This window comes from Meriones unguiculatus, chromosome 7, assembly GCF_030254825.1.
Source record: "Meriones unguiculatus strain TT.TT164.6M chromosome 7, Bangor_MerUng_6.1, whole genome shotgun sequence".
NCBI classification, from domain to species: Eukaryota; Metazoa; Chordata; class Mammalia; order Rodentia; family Muridae; genus Meriones; species Meriones unguiculatus.
Genome location: NC_083355.1, coordinates 16,354,277 through 16,379,209, shown reverse-complemented (window position 1 = coordinate 16,379,209; position 24,933 = coordinate 16,354,277). Strand labels below are relative to the sequence as shown.

Genomic DNA, 24,933 nt, shown 5'->3' with positions numbered 1-24,933 from the left:
CCATGAGACAGGGTTTCTCTGTGTAGCCTTGGCTGTCCTGGACTCATTTTATAGCCCAGGTGGGCCTTGGAACTCACAGAAATCTGCCTGCCTCTGCCTCCCTGAGTGCTGGGATTATAGGTGTGCTCCCCCCATCCCCCCGTACCTGGCTTCACCTTCATTTTTTAAGCAGAGTCTCTCCCTGAACCTGGAGCTTACCGACTGGCTAGCCTGGCTGGCCAGCAGGTCCCAGGGAGTCTCCTGTCCCTGCCTGGAGTTCTACATGGAGGCTGGGACCCAACCTCAGACCTTATAGGACAGCAGCAAGCACTGTACCGACCGAGCCGTCTCCCCAGCACCTAGACACTACTTACGAAGCAATCTTCCAGTGCACATATGAAACTTGGGCATGTGTGTTCCCTTTGATCTCAGGTGTGTGTTTCTGGAAGCTACTCCAGGTAAAGCAAGTAGGATTATGCCCCGAAAGGAGACTCATCAAAAGGCAATAAACATTTAATACAAAACCAGCCATCCTTTAAAAATTGATACAAAACTCCAAGATTTAAAACAACATTAAAAATACAGGGTTTGAAATGAGAGCAATGGAAATGTTATTCACAGCCAAAACTATATTTTCGACACAGGAAACCCAAACAATCTCCAGACAAAGTACTGAGTTTAACAAGACACAGAGAAAATAAAAATTATACTAAATTGCCTTTCTATACACGAGCCACAAAGAGTTAGGATTGAAAATATCATTTCAATAGCAAACAGCAGCAAATGAAAGAAGTAGAGATGAAGCAAAGGGCCTTTGTAAAGAAAATGATAGAAGAGCATAAAGACACTAGAGGAGAGGGACGCCATGCAAATCAAGACTCGGCATTTCACAGTTGTCAGCACTGCTGGAGCAGCACATAGGTTCAGTGTGATAGAGCCCCCAGCAAGCACACTCTTCAGCGTGTAAAGCACACTCTTCAGCGTGTGGTCAAGAACTCTCTAAGGAACGTGGGAGGAAGGCTGCGGCAGACATCAGGATGCTAGGACGCCAGGTCAGGGAAAGGCAGACGAGGCCAATGCAGAAGAACAGACCCCTCCCACCGATGTGAAGGGTATGCTCTGCGTCTGTGGGGCACAGGACGCATGACGCAGGCATCTTTGTGGACCAGCAGGCACAGTCTCAGGTCAACTACCCCTTCACAAGGGGAACCCCTCCCCCACAAATGCCCAGTATTTGGGAAGAGTTTGAGATCAGCCTGATCTTACAGGGTGGGTTCCAGGCCAGCCAGGACTGTATGGTGAGATGCTCTCTCACAAGTTTTCATTTATGAACAGTCCCTAAAATGGACATTTTTGAAATGATTAATATTAAGATGTGTTGTATACAGAAAAAGAGAGCGTGTGTTAAGACAAATGCTCCCTGAGCGATAGCTGTTTAATGTAGAGGCACAGTGTTTAGACGCACTTGCATTTTAAAAGAGACTATTTTGAGTCCAAAGACATCACTCTGGAGTCCAGACAAGTATGTCTGAATCTTCATTTGGGGATTGCTGGCGATGGGTGGGTGTTAGGTCTCTTGGCCTTAACCATGGACGGTCTTCTTGTAGTCTGTTTAACTATGAAAAGACACTGGCAGCTAGAAAGCTCTTAGCAGGGCAGGTGTGGAGACACCTGTGACCCCAGAACTTGAGGGGCAGAGAGGGGGGTTCTGGGGGAAAGCTGTGGCTAGCGTACTAGCTGCAACTGGAGGGCTCTGGTTCAGCGCGAGAACCTGCCTCAGCAAATAAAGTGGAGAGTGACTGAAGACTTTACCTGACGTCAAGCCCGGGCCTCTGTGTGGTCATCCACACACTCACAAAGAGGCACGGTTGCACACACGCATGCACACACACATACGAAAGAGGAGTGTGAAAGCAGTCTGTTTTATCTTCCCCATCTTTTTCCATCTTTATTTCATTGTGGTGAAGTTTTCCTGCTTGCAAAGGGACATCAATAGGGTAATTAATGGTCTCCAGGAGCCACACTAACAGGTACAAACGGGCTCGTGCTCCAGGAATCAGTTCCCAGATCCTTAAGCCAAGGTTTGGGCACAGTAAACACCTATCATAAAAGAGATGGTCGAATTCTGACAGTGTTTAATGAAGGCTTTGAAAGTATCTGGTTTCATAGCTGTGAAATATCCCAAACCCACCTCAGGAGGAAGGAAAGCTCAAAGAAAAGGGCAAATCAAGAAAGGATCTCCTTTTCCTCTCTCGTGCACTTAACATGGAGGCCACCCCGCCCTTCAGAGGACCGGGGTAACTATGGAAACTGTTTGGAAGGTCTAAATTCTAGAACTGTTGGTTGGATTTGCAGTAAATCTCCAGAGGGAGAGCTGTGAACTTCAAGAGCTGAATGGTTCCTTCTCTGGGGAGTTAGCAACCTTTTCAGGAAAAAAAAAAAAGCCCAACTAATTGCTAGGGAGAGGAGAGAGCCCTGTGTCACCAGGCATCCTTGTGTGCCTGGAAATTTGCCTTTCTTTTTTTCTTTTTTCCTTATATATATTTATTTATTTAAAAAATTCCTTCTTACCTCTCACCACCTCTGTGTATTTGACAGTGTAAATGTGGAGGTCAAAGGGCAACTGAGGAGAGTCGGGTCTCTCTTTCTACAGCGGCGTGGGTGGTCCTGGGGGATCGAACTCAGCTCCTAAGACTGGTGCCTTTACGCACTGAGCCATGTGGCCAGCCCTTGTCCTTGTTATAGCAGTCTGAGTGGGACTGCTAAACTCTTCTTTGAACATGTTTACCTTTTAAGGGTGATGAAATTGGGACGATTTTCTCAAAACAAGCAACCTCATTGACATGTCAGGGAAAAATATGGCCGCCACTTAAAATTCCCACATTTCTCCAGTGAACGCAGTGGTTAGCTCAGCTCTGGCCAGGGGGTGGGGTGGACCAGGAGGCAGTGCACACTTAGGACGGGTCCTTACCTTTCTTGCAATTTCCTGAGTTTCTCGGGGTCTGCCTTTATTTCTGCGGCCCCCTTCTCGTCCTTGTCACCGGAGACTCTGACGAGGGCCCCGTTATCACTTTGACTTTGTAGATCAGATACTGCAAAAAAAGTAAACGGAATGTTCTCTTGCAGGGACCTAGGCATATAGAATCGGCCTTGCAAATGTCTTCTCGTGGGGGAGCTGGGAGAATCCCCCAGGGCCGCGCCGCTCTGGGGAGTGGCTCCGTCTTCGGCGCGCTGAGCCTGGCTGGTGGAGGCCGCCTCCTCGGCCCCCCGGGGGTCGTCGCCGCGGCTGCTGTCGGCCGTGGCCGACGGGTTCCGGTTTCGGATGGGGGAGAGCGGCCGGCGGACGTTGAACCTGAGGCTTTCCTCCAGGTCGGAGCTGGGGCCCAGCAGGGGCGCGACGGCCAGGCCGGCCGGGAGGTCGTCCACCAGGGCGGAGTGCAGCGCGGCTCCGTGCGGGCTGAAGGGCGCCGCCACGGCCGCCCTCGGGGCGCTGGGTCTCCCGGAGAGCAGGCAGTCGAACGAGCTCCTCGAACCGCTCAGGTAGTTTTGCCAGTCCCTCTCGCGGCTGTGGGCACTGTGGGCAGCGGGCCTGTCTTCCATCGGACTGTCACACGGCTGGTCGTCGGCGCCCACTCGTATGGCGCCGTCCAGGTCGGGGTCCCCGGGGACAGGGCTCTTCCCGTCCTCCTGGCCTCCGCCGGGGCCCTCCTCCGCCGACTCCCCAGGTCGCCTGGCATCTTGGCTCGTCCTTTGCTTTGCTGCCGCCTCCGCGGGGCCGCTTTTCCTTGGAGGCCCAGGATTGGGCTCGCTCCATCTTAGAGAATTTTCTCTGAGGCTTTCAGCAATTTCCTCAGCGTTTCTGCTTTGAGTGGCCGACGTCCCTAGAACCCGGCTCCTCTTCTGGCTGGGAGGAGAGCGCATGCCCACCAGCAGCTGCTCTTCCTCCATGTGCGTCTCTTCTTCCGTGTCATAGTGCTCGTGCTCACCGGTCAGCGATAACGCGGAGTAAAAATCCTCGTCGTGGAACCGAAATGGTGCCCTTCTTGGCCCTACCGCTGTGGTGGGGAGGAGTGGCGGTCCCAAGGGCTCACTCAGCGCTTGAGGACCGCTCCCTGGCTGGAAGGTCTGTGCGAGGGTGGTGTGGGGCTCGTTCGGGACACGCGCGCTTGGCTCTCCTTTTTTCTGCCTTTCCAGCGACTTCCCGGCGATTCTCACGAGCTGCGACGGTGTGGCTAGGTTTCTTCTCTCTCGAGCTGGCCTCTTTAGCTTAGTCTCATTTGCACACTTCAGGCTTTCTTGTTGGACAGTCGGATCTGTGTGGGGAAGGGACAGATTCTGTTACAAGCACCCACGGGAGAAAGGCCCTGTCTGCCAAACATGGTAGCCTACCAAAGGCAACAACAATGAAAAGGCCCCGGAGACAGAAGAAAAATCTGTGCAGCCCAAAGGCGGGAGGTACCAGAAGCACAGGGAAGAAACTCACCCTTTCTGCCTCTCAATTCTCCTTTGTGAGGTTCAGATGTACAGCACTCACACCTGAGTCCGCATGTGCATGGGTTCACACCTGTGGCCCTCACACCTGTGAGTGCCCACATGGGTGGGTTCACATCTGTGGCCCTCACACCCTCACATGAGTGCACATGTCTGTGGCCCTCAGGCTGGTTCAGGAGAAGGGGGTAACCATGAAGTCACAGGTTCTCTCTGCAGGGTCTTCAGGAAGATTGATTGGTCCAGCTCAGCCATGGATGGCTGAGCAGCTCTGTATTCAGCGTGGGAGTGACTGGCACAAAGCCCACTGTTCCTTTCTCACCCAAATTGATCCCAGGTATATGTGTGACATCCCTCTGCCACGCACAGCTTTTCGGAAGCTCGGGAAAAGTACAGTTTCATTTTGATACACTGAAGAGAAGGCTCCAGAAGCTAGTGCCCAGGTACCCAACGACTGTGATAAAGTTTGCTATTTAGTGTAAATAAAAGTTATAAAGCTCCCAAGAAATTATCATCTCTTCTTTGCCATTGGCCTCTGCAAATGACCTGTGGCTGCCACAGAATCTCTACCTCTGGATTGTAAGGTACGAGGAGATGGAGAGAGACGGGACGGGTAAATTGTCCAGTGAGTGAGGCTTTCTGTCAAGCTCACTTACTCAGAACTTTGCTTTGGGGGGTGAGGAGGTGGCTCAGTCTGCAGAGTGCTTGCTGGAGCCTTGGGTTGGATCATGTAAAGTTGCCGAGGTGGTGGCACACTCGTGTAATCCCGGACAGGAGGATCCCCGGGGCTCAGCTGACCAGCCAGTCTAGCCTGACTGGTGAGCTCCGGGCACTGAGACCCCTGTGTCTTGAGGGAGGTGGGTGATGTTCCTGACAGTGGCACCCAACAGTGTCCACTGGCCTCCATGCCCCCCGCCCCCACATGTACATCCTCCCCAGGCGCCTGCATACAGGCAAACACACACACATTAAAAAGCTTGGCTTTGTACACATAATGTCTTTCGCCAAGCACTCACACACTGGCTAGTCAAACCACACCGGCTAACTCACACAGGGCTAAGATGCGTACTTCGGTCACACCGTGGTCTCACGGTGGCCAGGTACCAAGGTTAGCGGAGGGTCACATGACTTGCCCCAGGCCATTTTCTGAGCAAGGGATGTATCAGCCTGTGAGGCAAGGCCTTCTGGGGCTTTTGCTCTTCACCACTACCCTGGGCCTTAAAAACTGTCATTTCCTCACGGCAATGAGGACCAATGGGAGCTCGTGGGAGGCACGTGTGGGGTTAAGGCTTTCCACCCCGTGGGGGTCAAAAACTGAAAGTGCCTTTGTGATTCTGCTTCTTCCCACTGACATGGCCAACCCTGCTCTGTCCCTCTTTCCAGATCTGATGAGGCGCTGCCTCCTTATCACTCTGTTGGCCTGTTGAGTGGACAGGATGCCATGGGGCCCCCAGGGTTCCTGAGGACAGTTCTGCTGGGGGAAATGCGAATCCGCTGAGCAACCCGCTACCTTTAATTGAGGTGCCTTGGAGGGGGGGGCGCAGCTCGGCTCGCTAATGTCCTAATGCTCTCTAAGCCTCTTCTTTTGTCTGTCAGCTGCGTGGGACACTCAGCGACATGTAGTCTTTACACACCAGCCCCTCAGAAATCAGTTAAGCTATCCTGCTAGGCCCCTCGTGGGGTTTATCCACCCCAGCAAGAGATGTGCCGACAACTCAAGGACTCTTTGAGCAGTCAGCCATGTCTGAAGGGGAGTAGATCTTGGATGCCCAACCTACTGGGCACTGGGTTGTCCGTATTTGGGGAACTAGTGCTAGCTAGGAAACAACCAATTGAATTCTGATGTGTGTGTGTGTGTGTGTGTGTGTACGCACCACCACACCTGTTTTTGTTTTAATTTTGTTTTGTTTCTGTCTGTTTTTCCCACAAATCTTCTTGGGATTGAACTTGGGTCCCCATGATTGCAAATGAAACCCTTTTTCTAACTGACCTCCCTCCCCTTATTTTTTTAAAGAAGTGACAGGGAGTCACGGTGAAGGATCTCTTTTTGATCATGCACATTCTGAACTTGAGAAGGACCTCCAAAATTAGTAAACGGTGCTGTCCCCAAGCCACCTCCTCTCTGAACACACCTATCTGCAAGAAGGTGAGGCAAGGCGATGCCCTGCAGCAAACAGCCCCAGATAGCTCAGGCTTCTGATGGGAGAGATGAGAGAGCTCGCTGGGCGGCTTCTGAACCACACGATGCTGGAAATGCACAGGAACCCTGAGATCATTTCACAGGGGCTGCTGAGCTGTCATGGTGTGACAAGGGCCTCTAGGGTGGGAGAAATCTCGCTATCTGCTGTGCTCCTGGGGCTTCTTCAGACACACCGGGGAATGTGTCGCCACTCTGCCTCATCACCACAGCCTCCTTCCTCCTTTAAAATCCAACCAGAGCTGCGTGTAATCATGCGTGTGCGCATGTGTGTATGTGTGTGTGTGTCAAAGACAGTAGCTGTGGGCTGGGAATAAATTGGTGTGCTATTCATAGCCGGCCTTGTAGCTGCTGGCTGCTTCTCTGAGGCCCTGCTTGGCTCCAGCTGTGGGCTGGGAACCTGCTGCCTCCAGGAGGTCTAGGCTCATCGAGGCGAGATTCGAAGCATCTGTCTGGCCTAGGGCTCTGCCTTTGGTCTCAGGTTTCCTTGTGAACTTCACCAGCCCTGCCCTGGACTCTAACAATGCATCTTTTTCTCTTTTCTCCCTTTCCCTTACCCTCCACCCCCCCCCCCCCCCCCGCTTTGGGTATAAATGTGGTCCTGACTCTTGTAAAAAACTCAGGAACTATAGAAAATGGTCCGAGGCTCCCATCACCCAAAACTCGGCGGGACACTGCTAGGGTGCTGGACTCCCGGGCTGAGAACCCGGAACTCCCAGGCTCTCTTCACCCTGCACTAGTGCTGTTCGTCAGAGTGTGGGCGTTGATGAAAAACCCTGAGGTGGAAACACGTGTGCTGTGGCTTACCACAGGCCTCAAAACCCATTCTGTAACCCTTATGTAGAGACACTGTAAACAAAACAACAACAACAACAGGGAAGGTGGCTTATTGCTGTACATACAAGTGTACAGTCTACTTTCTTTCCTTAAAGACTTTGTTGCTGTCAGTTTTCAAGAATGCTGTCATAATTATAGTGTAAGGGCACACCGTGTGAGTATGTCATAATGTCTCCAACTTTTCCCTTAGTGCTGTGTATGTGTGTATATGCAGGGTGATGTGTGTGCGTGTGGTCATATATGTGTACCCGTATGTACATATATCTTGGGGTGGGGTTGCATATATGCACCAGTGTGCATGTGTATTGTGGAGGCCAGAGGTTGATGTCTGATGTCTTCCACGATTGCTTTCAAACTTATTTTTTTAAAAACCGGGTGTGTGGTGGTTCGAAAGAGAATGGTCTCCATAGGTTTCCATATTTGAATCTTTGGTTCTCAGTTGGTGAAACTGTTTAGGAAGGATTAGGAGGTGTGGCCTTGTTGGAGAGATGCGTCACCAGGGTTAGGCTTTGGTTTGGGGAGGGGACGCTGTTGAGACAGGATTTCTCTTTATCCCCTGGCTGTCTTGGAGCTCACTCTGTAGACCAGGCTGGCCTCGAACTCAGTGATCCGCCTGCCTCTGCCTCCGGAGTGCTGGGGTTAAAGGTGTGCGCCGCCACCACCTGGCTGGGCTCTGATGTTTTAAAAGCCCACTCCAGGCCCGACGCTGCTGACTGCGTGTGGATCAGAATGTAAGCTCTCGGCCCCTGCCTGCCTGCCACCATGCTCCCCACCATGATGGCCACAGACTCCTCTGATGCTTCCTTTCATCCACTGAGCCAGTCTCTTCAACCCCTAAATGCTTTCTTTTGTGAGTTGCCGTGGTCACGGTGTATCAGCACAGCAAAAGAATGGTAACTGGGACCTCAATGATTCGGTTCGAGCAGGTGGCCCAGCAAGCTCCAGGGGCCTGCCTATTTCCACAGCCCCTCACCAGCACTAACATCACAGAGAGATGGCACCACACCTAGATGCTTTTTAAAATGTGGGTTCTGAGGGCTAGAACTCGGGTCTTCCTGAGGCAGCTCCCCAGCACGTGTGTGCGTGCGCGCGCGCGCGCGCGCGCGCGAGCACACACACACACACACACACACACACACACAGTTTCTTTTCTTGTTTTGAGGCTTTTGTACCACAGGTCACACTGTGGTTTAGCCACTTATCTTTGACAGCTTGCCTTCCTGTCTCCTTTTTATTGACTGATGAGAGTGGAATGGCCAGGTATGAACCTTCCAAGGCTTTTGACACATGTTGCCAAGCTCCTCTGCAGACAGCTTGCACCGCACCGCCTCCAGGTGGGACGGGAAGGCGTCTCCGTCGTGGCAGGATCTGGTCAGCAGCCATCTGTGTCACTGGCATCTGGCACTGCAGTGCCCAGGAAGGGTTAGCGTCACCTCCCTGCCACTATCAACTATTATTTTAGGGACAGAGCCGGTCATGAACCTATAGTGAGGCTTCACTTATAATGTGTTTTAGTCCCTTGGACTCGTGTGAAGTTGCCTGTTATGCCCCATCCCTTTTCCATTATGTGTTCACATGTGATTTGAAAAATGAAACAAAACAAAAATGACTCGATTTCTTAGGGCTTCTGTATATTATCTTGGTCACACTTGTTTCAAATCTCTCCCCAGGATGGTTCACGTCACTGGCTCATAGTCTAGGGGAAGGGAACCGAGGGTGCACTGTAATTGGGGGATGATAAGGAGCCCCACTATAATAGAAAGCTGGAACAAATCCCCAGTGGACTGATAGAAAGGAAGACATGCCCTGGGTACTAATGGAGGCTTATGGAAACTGTTTCACGCATGGAGAGCCTCATGTTTCAAATCACATATAAAAATTCATTGACGGCCACTGGGGAGACAGCAGGTAGATGCTGACAATCACTTTGTGCCTTCTATATGGGCCTGCTGTGTGTCCAGCACTGGTCTGTGTCGTATTTCACTTAGTCATTGTAATAATTAGAAAAGTAGGATTCTTTATCCTTATTTTAAGGTGAGGGAGCTGGAGTCTGTGGGGCCATGTGACCACCCAGGATCCCACTGTTCGGAGAAAGAGGGGAAGCAGGGTTAGAATTGAGGGCTGCTGGAAGACTTATGCCTTTCCTCCTGGAGACACTCTGTCCCTGGGTCCCGGAGGACATGTTGTCATTACAGCCTCATCTCTACACCACTTGCTCCCAGTTCCAAGTCATCCAGGCACCCGTGGGTGCTTCTCTACGTGTACATCACCAGGTTTAAATGGATCTCGTTTAAGCTGGAAGGCTGGGTATTTGGTTGGGAACAAGGCTTGATGTCCGTGGTGTCTCTTGTGGAAGGCTGGCTGTGATATGCCGTGTTCTCTGAGTCCTGTGGAGCTGCCACTGCAGGACAGGGTGGCAGTGTTAGCTGGAGGCATGGTGTGGTTCTTTGGGTGCCTGCTCAGGCCTGAAACTCGTGGAGGAAGGCCCTACTAAGCCACTCCTTTGAAATGAAGCCGGCTCTCCTTTTGAAGCTATTTCTTACACACTAAAAGCTCTTTCTGGGGTGGTTGCCCTGGATCTCCCCGGGGGAGGTGAGACCGCCACCCAGGGACATCAGTCTTCCTTTCCTGATGGGTGTGTGGGCACTCTAGCCCGGTGGCACCTCCCCGGAACTGCCGGCTGCATTGCCACCTCCCCCGAGCCCCAAGTCCACTCAAAAGCGTGCAGTCATTCTCATGGTGTAATGGGAGGGAGAAATCAAGATCAACTCCACCTACCCCTTTTTCCCAGCAGCCTCTCAGGCAGAAAAAAATAAGCCTGCTGTCAAACAGTTCGCTCTCGAAGCTCTCAAGTTTTTCACTCTCCAACTCATAAAAGCAAAGATGGCAGAAAGTCACAAGTAACCCACACGGTAGCAGCGCGCACCCATCTTCCCCGAGGACCACGGTGGCAGCCACAGTCCTTACCTGGTCCCAGGACTGCCGGTGCCTTCGCTGACAGCTGGAGTTTCTGTCTGCTTCTCTCTCCGGATGATCTCGGGCCGTGCATTTCTGGGCTGACTGTCAGTCTCCCCAGGTTTGGCCTCCTCTTCCTTGATAAAATCTTTGGTGCTTGTGACGCTGAAAGGTGCAAAAGCTTTTCAATAATTTTTTAAAAAAAAACAAACAAACAGATAAACACTTTCTGTATATATATAAAAAAAATCACCAAAGAAGGGAGAAGGTGGCATGTATTTGGGGGTGGCGGTGGAGAATTAAGAGCATCAAGCCAGGAGGTCAGAGAAGAGATGGGCTTGAAATCTACAAAGGGCTCAACCTCTGTAGCCACGAAAGCTCTGGCACATCTCTCCAAGCCTCAGTTTCCCTACCAGGTATATGGAAATATGACTGCTTCACAAGGCTTCATAAAATCTGTCATTCCTGAAGCAGGGGGTAGTACAAAGGATCTTTTCTTTTATCATATAAAAGGAAAAAAAAATGGATGTGTCTGAGTCCGGGTATCTGTGGTTCCTGTGGAGGCCAGAAGGAGGTGTCAGGTACCCTGGGACTGGGGTTACAGGTTGTGAGCTGCTTGATGTGGGTGCTGGGAATTGAACTCGTGTCCTCCGGGGAGATCAAGTGCTCTTAACAGCTGAGCCATCTCTCCAGCTCCTCTTTCCTTTGACCATAAAGTTTACCTCTTTCCTAGTCATAGGCGCTACGCTGCTGAGGCAGCTCTTGGGATGCCCGATGGTTATGCTCACCGGGGTTTGAATCATAATGCATTTTGCAGCTGTGTATCTCTGCCCACTTGTTGGATATTAGACCTGTAAGGAGGTTCCCTTTTCCTTACACATGCCCACCCACCTCCGTGGAAGAAAGCGACCACCGTGGACCAAGTCCCCAGTGAACACTTTCCTCACAGTTCTCGTTTGGAGCCAGGCTTCTAGCTGGCATGGGTAGGGGTGAGCGGCTTTACATGTATTCAGCCTCAGTGCATGTGAATGTGGGAAGAGTTTATTTTCCACGCATCTCCGCACGTTCTCGGGCTCACATAGCAGTTAAATCATCAACATCTGCGCTACATCCCCAGAGAGAATTTTCCTGGCTCATCCCTCCTTTTGAAGACTCAAGATAGTTCGCAAATAGATGTAGCCAGCAGGCAGCACAGGGGTGAGGCTGGGACAGACCCCTGACTGGTGTGTGAGAGCCCAGGCTTTCTTGGCACGTGAAGACAACTGGATTTACGTTCCTGAGTGTAGTCTGTGGTTATGGAAATAGTTTCCACCCAGACTCAGGAAGGCATGACAGTTCTCCTTGGCATCCTTCGAAACCCAATTTAATCCAGTGATTAGGCCAACTTATTTGGCCCCAGGAGAAGGTGGCCATGGGTTCTGTGCTTTAAGCCCCTCAGGGGACTCCCGGAAGAAGAGAGCTGATGGTGGCACTGGGTCAACTTAGGGCAAACAGATGCCGAGGCTGTGGCCAGAGAGGGGGAGGAGAGTAGACGTTCCCCAGAAATGTGTCCCTGGGAGAGCGTGGGGTGTGAGGAGACCTGAGTTCTCTAAGAGGGGAGTGGAAGGATGGTGCCAAGGGAAGGCATGGTAGAGTCTCAGCACCCCAGGTTGTGTTGGTTGAAGCCGGAGGCTTCTCCCTCACCAGAGCCTCGTCCCTCTCCTCAGCCCTTGCAGATCAAGATCTGCTTCTCACCTCTCAGCTAATGGAGGCACAAGTGCTAGGGTTCTTCTTTTAAAAGTTTGTCACTGTGTTATCATTCGTGCATGTGTGAACGTGTATGTGTGTGTGCGTGTGTAGCTGGCACACGGAAGTCAGAGGACAACTTCTTGCAATTAGCCCTCCCCTTCCACCTTCACCTGGGTTCTGGGTCTTGAACTAAAATTGTTAGGCTCGCACAGCAAGCGTTTTACCCACTGAGCCATCTCGCTGGCCCGCCCAGACACTGGTCATGTGCTTATAAACTGAGGCAGAGAAAGAGCTGAAGCAATAGGCAGGCCTGGGCCAAGCCTGTTAGGTTAGGACCTGACCCACAGGTCCAGGAGAGCTGTGTTTGTTTTTGTTTTTTGTGATCATCAGCAGGGGAGTCAGCCGTCTTCTACATCTTGGGAGGTAGAAAGTCACACAGCCCTGACACCCACTCTTGCTCCATCCATCGCTCTGGGGAGAGACCCTTCTTTCCACGGGGTCTTGCTTCCCCAGCCAGTGCCAACCAAAGAGCCTTCAAGGTCTGGTTCTGTGTTTGCCTAGTGCTTTGACTCTGCCTGTTCCAGAGCCATTATTACTGCTTTTTAATCATCTCTAATATTTAAATACTGGAAACTTTTTTTTTTTTCCCTTTCAGTAGACTGTAAATTCCTTAAGGAAGCTGGTCTCTTAGCCAGCCTGCATGTTGCATGCGATGGTCCAAGACTAATGATAATTGCCTAGAATGATTGGCAGGACTTAAGAAGATGCTTTCAGCCCAAACTATGGGGAACTTTTAAAATTAAAATTAATTTTTAAATTAAAGCACTCATTTGATCTAAAAGTTACTTTTGATGTTCAGAAAGCTGCTCTCTTTACTCAAGGCATCTGATATCGTAAGTGACTGCCCAAACTGTTACTTTTTTTTTTTTTAATTGGGTTCTCAACAAACTGAAGTGATGAAGCTGAACATTGGGGCTGAAGAGATGACTTAGGGGTTGAAGGAACTGTATCTGGTTTCCAGCACCCACATTAGGATCCTCACAACGGCGTGTTAACTTCAGATTTAGGAGATTGATACCCTCTTCTGGTCTTTGTGGGCAGCTGAACGCACATGGTGTATGTATGTATCAACAGACGCACACGTGCACACACGCATACCCATACACACACATACACAAGCCTTTTTAAACCAAGCTTACTGGTGAAAAACGAACCACCGTTAGCAGAGCCAGAGCCTTTGGCAGTCTGAGCCTCATTTTCTGCAGCTTTAAAATGGGGTGATTCTCACCTTGTTTAGCTTACCGTAACCTTTAGCAATAATATACACACATGGCCTGACTGTGTCCGGGGCCTGTTAGCTATTAGAACTGGCAGATGCTTCATTCATAAAGCATATAGTACTTTATTTGATAGTGGTAAATTGGAAGTCATTTCTGCAACAATGCTGAAACTCATTGTTACATTGATTTCACAGGGTAATAATTTATTCAGCAGCTCTTGTTCCTGTTCCCTGTTGATTCCCACAAGCCTTCTTGTACCCCCCACCCCCAAATCCCAAAGACAAATAGTAACTCCATTTATTATAACCTGTTCAACAAATACCTCCGTGTCTTGGCTCTATGATAATCTGAGGGTTCACAAGGATGAGTAAGACATTGGTCATGACCTACATGGCTATGTTGTAATATGGCTGCTCTGTGGACCTCTGCCACAGGCATTTACAGTCGCAGAGGAGGTCACCTCAATGATACAGTTTATGCACACGGATTTAGGGGCTCCAGATGCTGTGTGGACTGGGTTCTTGATCCCCTCACCTACGTGCTGGGACCTTTCTAGGATGGGCCCTCACGATGTCACAGTGTACCCATTAATCAAGAAGGAAACCTCCACGCTCCACACCTGATGGCAAAGCAGAGAATATAGTTGCCAGGGAAGTCTATCTCGAATGCCAGTGGATTTAGGAAAGCATGTAGCTTGTTCTGGACACCAGACAGCCCATGCCTTCTTCTAGGACCCGAGCAGCCAGGAGCCCAGAAACCAAATAGCTGTTATACGAAATGTTTCCGCCTCAGTTGTCTTGATACCTCCGGGGAATTCTCATTGGGAACAGTTCATAATTTGATCAGGAAAGGGTGGGGAGTAGAATGTTTATGCAAGACCCTGACAACTGAGAATCAAGGCCACTCAAGTGCCAGTGCCAAGTTCGTGCACCTGGTAACTGCCCAGTTCCTCCCGCCAACCTGCTGTACACGGCCAGTGCTTGTTTGGGTACACTGAAAACTAAAGAGAGGAAAATATGTCCCGAACCTCTGCCTCTCCCACTACCACCTTCCTTGCTATCCCTGCTGCCCGAGAGGAACCAAGGTTCCACCACGGGATGCCGTTTTGGAAAGCTTATTGCTCCGTTTGGCTCATGGAAAGAATTACAGCTTTGCTGTAAGAGCCGGCATTGCCTGGGTCTAATAGGCAGCTTTCTGTATGGCACAAATAATAGGTTGCGTCTCTTTGCCTATTTGAGTGTGCTAGAAGTGTGTGCTGTCTCACACACCAGAGGAGATTTTAATTAAGGCCTAATTATGTACCATAAATATGTTTTATTTTGGAACTCAGAAGGTGGGATTTTTTTTTTTTTTTTTTTTTTTTTTTTTTTTTTTTTTTTTAGTTTTAGGAACTGCAAAGCCTAATAAGTAGGCAGCAAAGGGAACCATAAATACCGCCTGTGCCCTTTAATCCTCCCTCCTCAGCATGGTGCTGGCTGGATTTTTCAGTTTCAGAGTGTGTGCTTTCGGAACCACTGCCTGGCTTTGCCCTCTTGGGGCAAGCCCCGGCTAGGGATGTCATCAGACCCAGAAGAGCCTGTTGGTTTGTGATGGTGACGTTCTGACAGAAGAGCTCAGAAATCAGAGGCCTCTCCAGAGACGATGGGATTTTATTGGTCATTCATTCCTTTATCACTAGTAGATGTTCATCGCAAGGGAAGTGTCGGCGCTGTCTCCTCTTCCTGTTCCCTGCACGCCACACCCACTTGGTGTTGCTGTGGCCCTGCTTCTGTCCACCTGCCTTCTGCTGTCCCCCTCTCCCTGACTCTTCTGTGCTGTGTGCCTCGCTAGGGGTGACTTACCACATGAGGTAAATTTTACTGGGCCTTCTGGGGCCTGGTAGGCACAGCACAGGGGTCTCGGCCGGAGTCAGTTGGGAGATGGGGAAATAGCAGAGGGAGGCTGGGGACTCAGGCAAGGCGGTTGGTAGGGTTGCAGATGGGGCGGTGGAGGGGGGGAAGGTGACAGGAGGGAGGGGGGGGCCCTGGGGCAGGGGAGGGCCCTGGGCCCCTTGGGAGGCAGGTGGAACTAGAGGCAGGAGGAGGCAGCAGTAATTGGTGTTGGGCTGCTGGACGGGGGAGAAAGCAAAGACGGAGCAGTAAGGGGAATATTCAACACAGAACAGGGGCTGCTCGTTGCTGTCACCTGCACAAAAGAAAAAGAGCAGTCAGGAAGCACCATTCACGGGAAAGGACATTTAAAAAAGTCTGTGAATGAACAAAAACTCACAAAAATGTTCTTTGGGGACGGGGAGTGCTGTGTCTGGCTGTCACAGGTGTAAGTGGACCTGGCTCCTGCCCAGAAGGCTTCTTGCTCAGGTTTGAGTCATCCAGGAGTGAGCCATCCAAAGTGGCATCACCTTCAAACCATCTCCAGGTTGACAGTTTCGCGCAGCCCTGGCAGATGTAGGGAAGCGCTCCCCAGGTAAGCTCCTGAGAGCATCCTGAGGCAGCTTCTGCTGTGTCCCATCTCCCACAGCCAGCCAAATGAGCTGTTCTGGCAGCAACAGATGGTGGCCCGAGGGGTCTCCCCTTGGTAGGTTCTCTTCCCTGCTTCTCCAGCTGCCCACCCTGCTAGAAGACTGCGGGCATGCCCTAACCTGGCCTTTCTGCTGGAGAGGGTTAGCCGGGGAGAGGAGAAAGAAGCAGAGACCCTGGTGGGCTCAAGAGGACAGAGAAGAACCAAGCTCACGGGGGGAAGGCAGGTGGACTAGAGAGGGGTCCAAGTGAAATGAATGAGTTGTTCGCTAACCTCACGCTCCTAACTGCCAGCCTCGCCGGAGGCAGGGTCTGTGTGCCTGATGGAGTCAGGATTCAGAGAGGCTCCCTCACGCTTGCCGCCAGCCATCTGGGTCACCTTGAATCAGAACCTGTTTCCTTATCTACAGTACGAGGCAAGTGGGTTCTGCTGTCTGCCGCCTCGCTCCTCTCCAGACCAGCCCTGTGAGTACTGCATGGGACCATTCTAGAAATAAAGTCTCTGCTCACCCTTACTCAGGGCACCAGGAAGTGCGTGGTGAGCAAGGCGGAGGGAAGGGTGCCTAACCCTCTGCCCCGGGCCTCCTCTGCACTGAGCTCTGCTTCCTGACATTCAGATGCCCCTAGGGCTTGGATTACAGCCCCCTAAAGGTCTGTGTGTTCACAGTTCAGGGCTCAGGATGGGGCTCCTGGGAGGCAGAGCCTTGTGGGCGGTCCTCCGGTCAACCTAGGTGTGTTCTCAAAGGGGGTTTTGTGAAACCCTGGCCCCTTCCTCTTTTGCTCCCTGACCATGAGGTAGCAGTTTGGTCCCAACAGCTACTCCCGCCATGATGTGTGATGTCACCGAAGGCCCCAAAGCAACGGGTCCACATAACCTTGGGCCGAAACCTCCAAAACTATGAACCAAAATAAACTTTGTAAACTTACAACAATACGCTGTGTGTGTGTGTGTGTGTGTGTGTGTTGGTCATAGAACAACTTGCAGGAATCTGTTTTGTCCATGTGGGTTGTTGGGATTCAACTCAGGCCATCAGGCTCTTATCACACTGAGCCAGCTCCCCAGCGCCCCCAAACAAATGTTTCATAAGTCAGCCACGTCAGGTATTTCATTATAACTATGTGAAGCCAGTTGGGGCCTCAGTGAAGTGCCCCCCTCTCAGTGAGCCTTGTTGCCAGGCAACATTGTGAAACGCTGCAGCCAAAATCAGTTCTGATTCTAAAGTTGATGAAAACTTAAGCATCTGAAAGGAAACATCACCCACAGCAGAGGGTCTCAGTCCAATGGAGGCTCAAGGGTGTCCTGCCAGGGAGCACTGACACATGCTGTCCCCTCCTAAGTATTTAGTGGAACGGTTTGTGCGTCTCACATTTTTTCTAAGTGTAGTTGTCTTCCCGTCTTCCTTTAGGCGTCCTCCGTCATTCCTGTCCAGTTTCAACCATCACTTGCTCCCTAAGGTCCTTGGGGTCCTGCCAGCAGTGGGCAGTGCTTGATTAGACCTGGACGTCCAGGGGCTTCCTGGCCTTTCCACCTCGCTGTCCAGGTTACACCTTGTGGAGGCGTCATCACAGAATGCTTCCTGAGGCAAAGCTGCCTCCACTGTCTTGGTTTTCCTGGATGATAGTTATCTGAGTTCTCCTTGATTTCTCTTTTTGTTCTGATCCACACAACTAACTCACCAAGCTCTCCCAAGCACACATCCTCAAACATTTCAATCCCTCTGTCCTGGCTTCGTCCCTGTGGTCATGATAAGGCACCCTGAAACGACTTCCGGGGGAAAAGGGCACATTTTAGCCGACATAGCCAAGTTACAGTCCCTAATGGGGAGGTTACAGGGGCAAGAGCTCGGGGCGGATAGTTGCATCATCACAGTCAGGAGTGGAGAGAAACGGGCGCATATGTGCCCACTTGGTTGCTTGCTTGTGGTTTGGCTTGGCTTCACGCTCACGAAGTTCAGGACCTAATGCCCAGGGAACGTGCCTCTCCTCGGGGGGCTGAGTCTTCCTACACCAAGACAGTCCCCTACAGACACCGACAGGTCAACCTCACCCCAACAAGCCCTCACTGAGACTCTTGCTGGGTAGTTCAAGGTTGTGCCAAGTTGACAGTTAATTCACCTCTGCCCTTGCCCTCAGCGTTTGTTCCAGGCAAAGGCATTCCCCTTTCTCCCTGGATCTCTCTTCATTCACTGGGCCCCTCAGCTGCATCTGGCTTCCCTCAGTCTCCTGACTGGTCTTCATATTGTAGCTACTGTCAGTGTGAAACTTACCAGCCTGGCCGTGTTCCTAAAGGTGCTGGGTGGAGGGAGGACTTCACTGACAAACCGACGTTTTATAACCGAGTCATAATGCCTCTCACATCTCAAGCTGGTTTCTTTGGCCAGGCAGTGTTCTCACAGAGCTGCCAACTCTAGAGCCGCAGGCTGTCTGGGAGCAGGCTTCATCAACTGGGACCAATGTTATCCCGGGGCACTGCTAATACCCATCAACCTAGCCCTGCTCACTACCTGGGAAAGTGGGCTAGACTGTAGCCCCCTCTTCCTGACGAAGACACCGAGTTCAGGGAGGCTGCTGGCTTGACTTCTGTAGGGCTCTAGAGTGGAGCTGTCATTCTGAGCCATGATGTCATTACAATCAGCAAGAATGGGCTGAGAATTTGGGTGTCTCTCCGTAAAGCAAGGAGAGAACCCAATATATTCATTTATATTGTTTTTGTTTTGGGCTTTTTTCTCCCCTGGCTTGGACAGACAGCTTGGGAAGTTGTCGGGCACCAGCTGGACTTGCTGAGAAACCCATTAACCTTGGCCTTTCTGAGAAAATCTTCAATAGCATTTGCTTGCAAGGCAAATTATGAAGATTTAGGATTTGCCCTGAGATTCCTCTTCCACACTGCTCTTTAAATAAACATTTCCTAATCCAAAAGCAACCACAGCTATTTTAGACTTTTATCTCTTAAAACCTGAATTCACTGCTTTTGCTGAATTTTACAAGCACAGGTCTCCAAGATAAGCCACGTAAGGCATGCTGGGTCTCGCTCCTCCCACCTATCTGAATCTGGTAATGACTACACAAGGAACTTAATAACTAGCGAGGAGCATTTCCGAGCACTTGGCTTTGTTTTAAAGGGCAGGCTTTTGGAAGCAGGCTCCCAGGACTGCAGCCAGATCCATTTTCCTGGAACATAACACGAGGAGGCTGTGCTCAGGCTCCAGGTGAAAACAGAGTAGGTTTGGTGGGCCGCCACAGGCCCTGCCCTGGGATAGAAGCGCTGCAGGACCCCAGGCATCACAGCGACCTCCAGGTGCTTCTCAATATCCTGGGAAGGAGACTCAGCTCCTTCCCAAGCTGGGCAAGGGCTGGGAAAGGTCTTAGGAGCAAGCAGGTCCTCGAAGGCACAAACAGCCTCTCCGTGGGCCCTGTGCCCCTGTGCTTCTGGGGTCTGCGGATCTGTCTGTGTCTCACAGAATTCTGAACTGCTGTGCAGCCCGGCCAGGTTTGTTTCTCATTCTACACCAGGCTTCACCTTGAAGGAGAGCTGTTGAATCCAATGCACATCACAGCCAGCTGCGCCTTGATACACTGCCTAAACTTTCCGTGTCTTGTTGGAGAGAATGAATATTTCTGGTTTGGGGAACGAAGTCTGATTATCCATCTTTTCCTATTTGGTGTTCTTGCTGTGGAAGTTCGGAATGTAGTAAAAGTGTAGGTGAGATATTAATTTTTTCCCTTCAGATTTGTCTATTCTTCTGTGTGAGTCTTTCATCTGTGCACTGTGTGCATGTATGGTGCCCAAAGAGGCCAGAAGGGGACACTGGAGCTGGAACTGAGGTTAAGGATGGTTGTTTGGCACCATGCAGGTGCTGGCTATGGAACCCAAGTGCTTTTAACCACCAGGCCATCTCTCCAGCCCCCCTGCGAAAGAGTTTTGAAGATCCACCTCCAACTCTTGTGAAGAAAGTAAATGTTCAGAGGGCAGGAGAGGGCAGGCATTAGGCACAGAAAATGATGTTTCTGAGTCTCCAGTGTTCGATGACAAAGGCCACGACCCGCTGAGCGCTCAGCAGTGGTCAGCAGCTGAGCACATATTGATCTCCTAGTCTTTACATTTAACCCCGCACACAGATTCTGTTCCTACCCCTGGCCCCTCCATTTTACAGACAACAGAACAGAGGAGCAGAGAAACTCCTTCTTATTCATCTAGAGTGAATGGGGTCCTGGGTGAGAGTCCAGGAGTTTTATCTCCAAAGCACTGTCACGTGAGCAGCAGTTACCACCATTCTGAGGGGGCTGAAGGGAAACACTGGGGCCAGCTTGCCCAGGAATAGCTGCGTGGAACCTATGACCTCCTTTGGACGGCCTGTGGGGCTCAGTGAGTGTGGGGTCTTCTCTGTGAGATAGCTATTTGTAGAGGGCACTGAGTGGCTGAGACTGTCAGCAGCCATGTCTGGGTTTCTAGCTTCAGCTCATACAGCAAGATTCTGTGATATAGGTCATCACCACACTGAGTTAGGGGAAAGCAAGCCAGATCCCAGTTCCCCCCACCCCTTGGCTTTTCAAGACAGGGTTTCTCTGTGTAGCCTTGGCTGTCCTGGACTCACTCTGTAGACCAGGCTGGCCTTGAACTCACAGAGATCCACCTGCCTCTGCCTCCCGAGTGCTGGGGTTTACCGTCGTAAGCCAGTGTACCCGGCTGCAAGCCAGATTCTCAAGCTATAGTTTTTAGTTGGGAGAGCCTGACAGCACAGCATGGGAGGGCTAACTGGAAAGGCAGACGTCACTAAGGGGCTTCGCTGTGTCTTGTGCTTCCATCTTGCTTAAGTCTGATGTGGAAATTAGTTTTAGTGACATAATGCCAACTTTGGCTCATCCCTAAATTCTTTAGAAACGTGAAGTGGGAAACTGGATTCGGCTGGTGAATTAGACCAGAATTCAGATAATCCAGGAACCAAATCCTCTTTTCTGTCAGAGCAGGTATTTATCTGAACTAAACGATGCACTGTCGCCAGCCCCCAGCTCCCAATTTTTCTTCAGCAGACTCAGCCTAAATCTTTAAGCTTCCACTTTGTTAATTAGGAATCAGAAGAGTCAACACTCATTAAACCAATGGCTTGTGGCCCCACCAGTGATTTCTTTTTATCTAGCTTTCTTTTTCTCCTCATCCTCTTCTTGTTGAGACCAGGTCTTATTATGTAACCCAGGCTGGCCTTGAACTTGTGACCCTCCAATGTCAGCCTCCTGAGTTCTGAGATTACAGATGCGCACACTGCACCCAGTCCGGCCCTCTTTCTCTTCCCCTGTCCCTCTCCTTTTAACCTGGGGCCTTGTGCACGGTGAGCAAACGCTCTGTCACAGAGCTCTCAGCTTGCTGTACCCCCTCACTCAGCCTCCAGGGCACTGATATTAACCTCCAAGACCACTGAGCTGTCTGGGCGGCTGGCCCCATCCATCTCCCAGCTCTGTGGGTTTTGCATACTACTACAACATAACAGGATGACAAAGATGGTGGCTTGAAAATGCATTTGCCATGTCACGTCTCCTGTTTGGTGAAAAAGATATCCTTCCACCAACTTGGATCTCTTGCCTAAACCCTGGTGAGTTTGATGGAAAGTGAATTACTTCCCTGTTTGTCAGTACTGAGTTCCACGTGAAGCTTGCTCAGTCTGAAAAACATCTGTGCTGTTAATCAGACAAGCCAAATCATGGAGTGGACCTCGAAGGTTCATTTTCATGACTTGTATCCACAGATGACAGCGCAAACAACTACAGGTTTTTAGTGAGGGGGTAGGCATTATCCTGGATGGATGGAGTTGCTCAATTGCAGTTTCACCCTCAGAGTATGGCGATTAAAACCCAACCTCAAAATTCAATATGGTATCTGCAGGGTAACCTCACTCCCCTGCTCTGGCCTGGCTTGAAGAGAGCTGAATTAAAAACATAATTCCTACTAAGAGTCTTTCAGACGACAACCTGACTTGGAGCATGTCGCCGTGTGCCCATCCCTGGCTCCCACCCATGCCCCGCCCCTTCTCCTCCTACCACTATGAAATAAGGAGTGCAAGTGGTGGCGCTTTGCCCGAGAGGACAGCACTTTGGGAGTCAGCTTGGTCTTGGTTCTTTCATTAAGGCAAGAAAATGTTAATCTGAGTGAGAGGAGCCATTTTCTACAAATGCATTCCGACCTAACCAGGCAGGTGACAGCAGCTATTTAGGATTAGGAAGAAACTGTGACTGGGATTTTAATGGATGGCACGGTATTTGCTATTTATGAAGTGTTCAGCAGTTAGTTTGGGTCCTTTCCCAGGAGGCAGACCTTTCCGCCCAGTTACCCCAACTTACACGTGGTTCCCAGAGGACACAGTTTTGTCCCACAGATGTTGGCTTTGATGGGACTAGCCGGAGGCATTCTCAACTTTCCCTCTATTTGAGCTTCTTGCTAGATAGTGAGTCTCACCTTCCCCAAGCAGAAGACTGGCCTTTGCTTCAAAGGCAGCATAAGAGTGAATTATTTACCAACCACACAAAAGGGAGGGTTTGTCAAGTTCCCTTTCTCCCTGAGAGGACAGCCCCCGACCTAGAGGACTTTATTACTCTGGTTCTTGGCTGTAAATTATGTCATTCAGATGCTTTTGAAAGCTCCTCTTGGCTTAAGTCATAAAACTTGATACCTGGGGCCAAACGCCTTTATCACTCACCCCCCAGCCACCACCCTAAGAACCATGACAAAGATGAAAAGGCAGCGTGTGTAAGGAGTGGCACAGGAAGTGGAAAATTGGGCCTCAAGATATGGGAGCACACTCTATTGAGAAATCAAATTTTCCATCTGTGCAGGTTCACTGGCCTTTCAAGGGCTAACTGGCCATTGGCAGGCCCTGGGATTATTCAGTCCCCCACCCCACCCCCTGCTGGTTGTGGTCGTTAGCTGCAGATCTCAGTAAGGAAGCCACTCACCTGGAGGGGGCTTGCTGGGGCTCACTTTCTCCGGCTTCTTTGGGGTCATGGTACTTTTGTGTTTCTGCTTGACAGGTGTCTGGTCAATGGCTGGAAGTCTGGGCTCACACTTCCCCGTAGGTACTTTGGTACATGATCTTGGTTCACTTAAAGAATCCTCCTCACAGGAGCTCTGTGGAAAATGGAAGAGGTTTGAGTGTCAGGGGCCGGGGGTCACCTTTGCTGAGCACAGATGCAGGACAGGCAGATGGACGCTTGCTTGGGGGCATCCTGTGCCTGCCACTCAGCTCGCTCTGTGGTCAGGGAAATTTTGATGGGAATACCGGCTTTAGCACAGCAGTGCAGCTAATGACACTTATGCTGTAGGACAAATTGAAGAGACTGCATTTCTGAGTCTGTTGTTGGAGCATATTATGACAAGAATACGTTTCTGACCCATACATAATTTGATGAGCAGTAAATAGCTCATGCTGAAAGCTATCTGTGAAAGGGGGCACTTTCAAATCAGTGCCTTTAAATGGTTTGCTGCTTGAGGTTTGAGCTGTTCTGAAGATGGGTGAAGGGAATGCTCCTTATGCTAATTCATGTGCTTGACAAAAAAGGAAATTTCAGTTGTGTAGTGGGGGCTGATTAAGTCAGGTCTCAGTTTCAATATTCCAAATTATTGCCCAAGACAGATGCGTCTCCTAAGAAGCCCCCTCTCGTCTATCTTTCTAAAAAGAAGTCAGTAAAACCCACACGGACGAGTCACACATCCTATAGTGTCAAAGCACCTCAACCCAGGCGTACAGATGCAATAAAAATTATCCAAGCATTCAACAGTTTTACACTTTGCCACACTAATCCCCCATCAAAGAAATGATGCAAACGAGATAAACCACAGTCAGGACTCTGGCCTCCAAGGGTGATTTAAGTGCAGCCTGGGGCTTCAGGTCCTGGCACTAGCAGGCTTTGAGAGACCATCCCTTCTGGCATCCTTTCCTGGACACCTTTGGGTCCAGGGAGGTTCTCCTGTAGGCATGCAAGTCCGGCACAAGACGATTCTCTGAAAACGTGGCCCTTCACAGGCATGCAACGCCGAATTGACATCCCTCGGACCGCCCCAGCCGCTGCAATTCATATTGATCTTGCTCATCCTTCTTGCTGACTGTTGTGGCACTTTCATTTCACCGGCTCCTGACTCAGGAAAATACACTGAATAGCTTTGAATTATTGGGTGCAATATAAGACAAATGGGACTCTAAAAAAAAAAAAGTCCACTTGCCAGTCTTCTGAGCAGAAGTCTATATATCCACAGGTGGACAGATCATTAGTTTCCATGAGGACAAATCTGATTTTTAAATTTAGGTTCTGGATATAGCCTTCAAACAAACAATTATTGTTGCTCCATCCGTTTTCAGAAAACAGACCACCCTCAGATAAAGGCAGAGAGAGAGAAGGCATAACCAATCGACTGTTCCCTTCGCCTCTCAGTTCTGTGACTTAATAGAAATCTTTGAAAATGATTCTGAAATGTCAAAGATGAATCATGAGGTCATTTCTGAGCCTGAGACGAGTTCTCTATTCTCAGCAAAGTGGGTGTTTGGCAAATTTTAATTCTGATGCTAGAGACTGTCATCATGATTGGATGACGGGGGCCAGGGTAATGGGTTTGGCTCCCCAGAAGAGGAGCAAGGAGTCTGGGACAGAATTTCCTCCTCCAGCTGCCTGTGGGCCAAAAGTCCACTCAGCCCAGACCTGGTGCTTTAGCCTGTAACTTCTAGCCTGCAGCGAAGCAAAGGTGGCTCCAGCTAAGACACCCACATTCCGGCCGACATTAGCGGGCCCACCCCACCCCTGTCTCCCCACAGCTGGGCTAGAGCTCCTTCCTGGCCCAGGCAGTAGGGACTCGGGAGGGTAAAGGGCTCTTCACTGGGTGTCTGTTAAGCCTTCCTTCACCCGTTCGTTATGCTTCCATTCTTAGCAGTACCGAAGAGGTGAGACAAAGTTTGGCCTGTCAAGCGTGGGA

At 50.5% G+C, this 24,933-nt stretch overlaps 1 protein-coding gene across 2 annotated transcripts in view; it reads right to left on the bottom strand.

Moving 5' to 3' along the window:
- Marchf10 (membrane associated ring-CH-type finger 10) overlaps positions 1-24,933 on the bottom strand; it is an 83,365-nt gene that overhangs the window by 22,482 nt on the left and 35,950 nt on the right. The window contains exons 5-7 of one of the 2 annotated variants that reach the window (XM_021645572.2): positions 22,926-23,097; positions 10,469-10,621; positions 2,951-4,292 (exon numbers count right to left, since the gene is read on the bottom strand). In XM_021645572.2, coding sequence (XP_021501247.1) covers positions 2,951-4,292; positions 10,469-10,621; positions 22,926-23,097 — 1,667 coding nt within the window. Of the gene's footprint in view, positions 1-2,950; positions 4,293-10,468; positions 10,622-15,103; positions 15,649-22,925; positions 23,098-24,933 lie in introns of those variants that run through there. The other variant, XM_021645573.2, reaches the window with a different exon arrangement.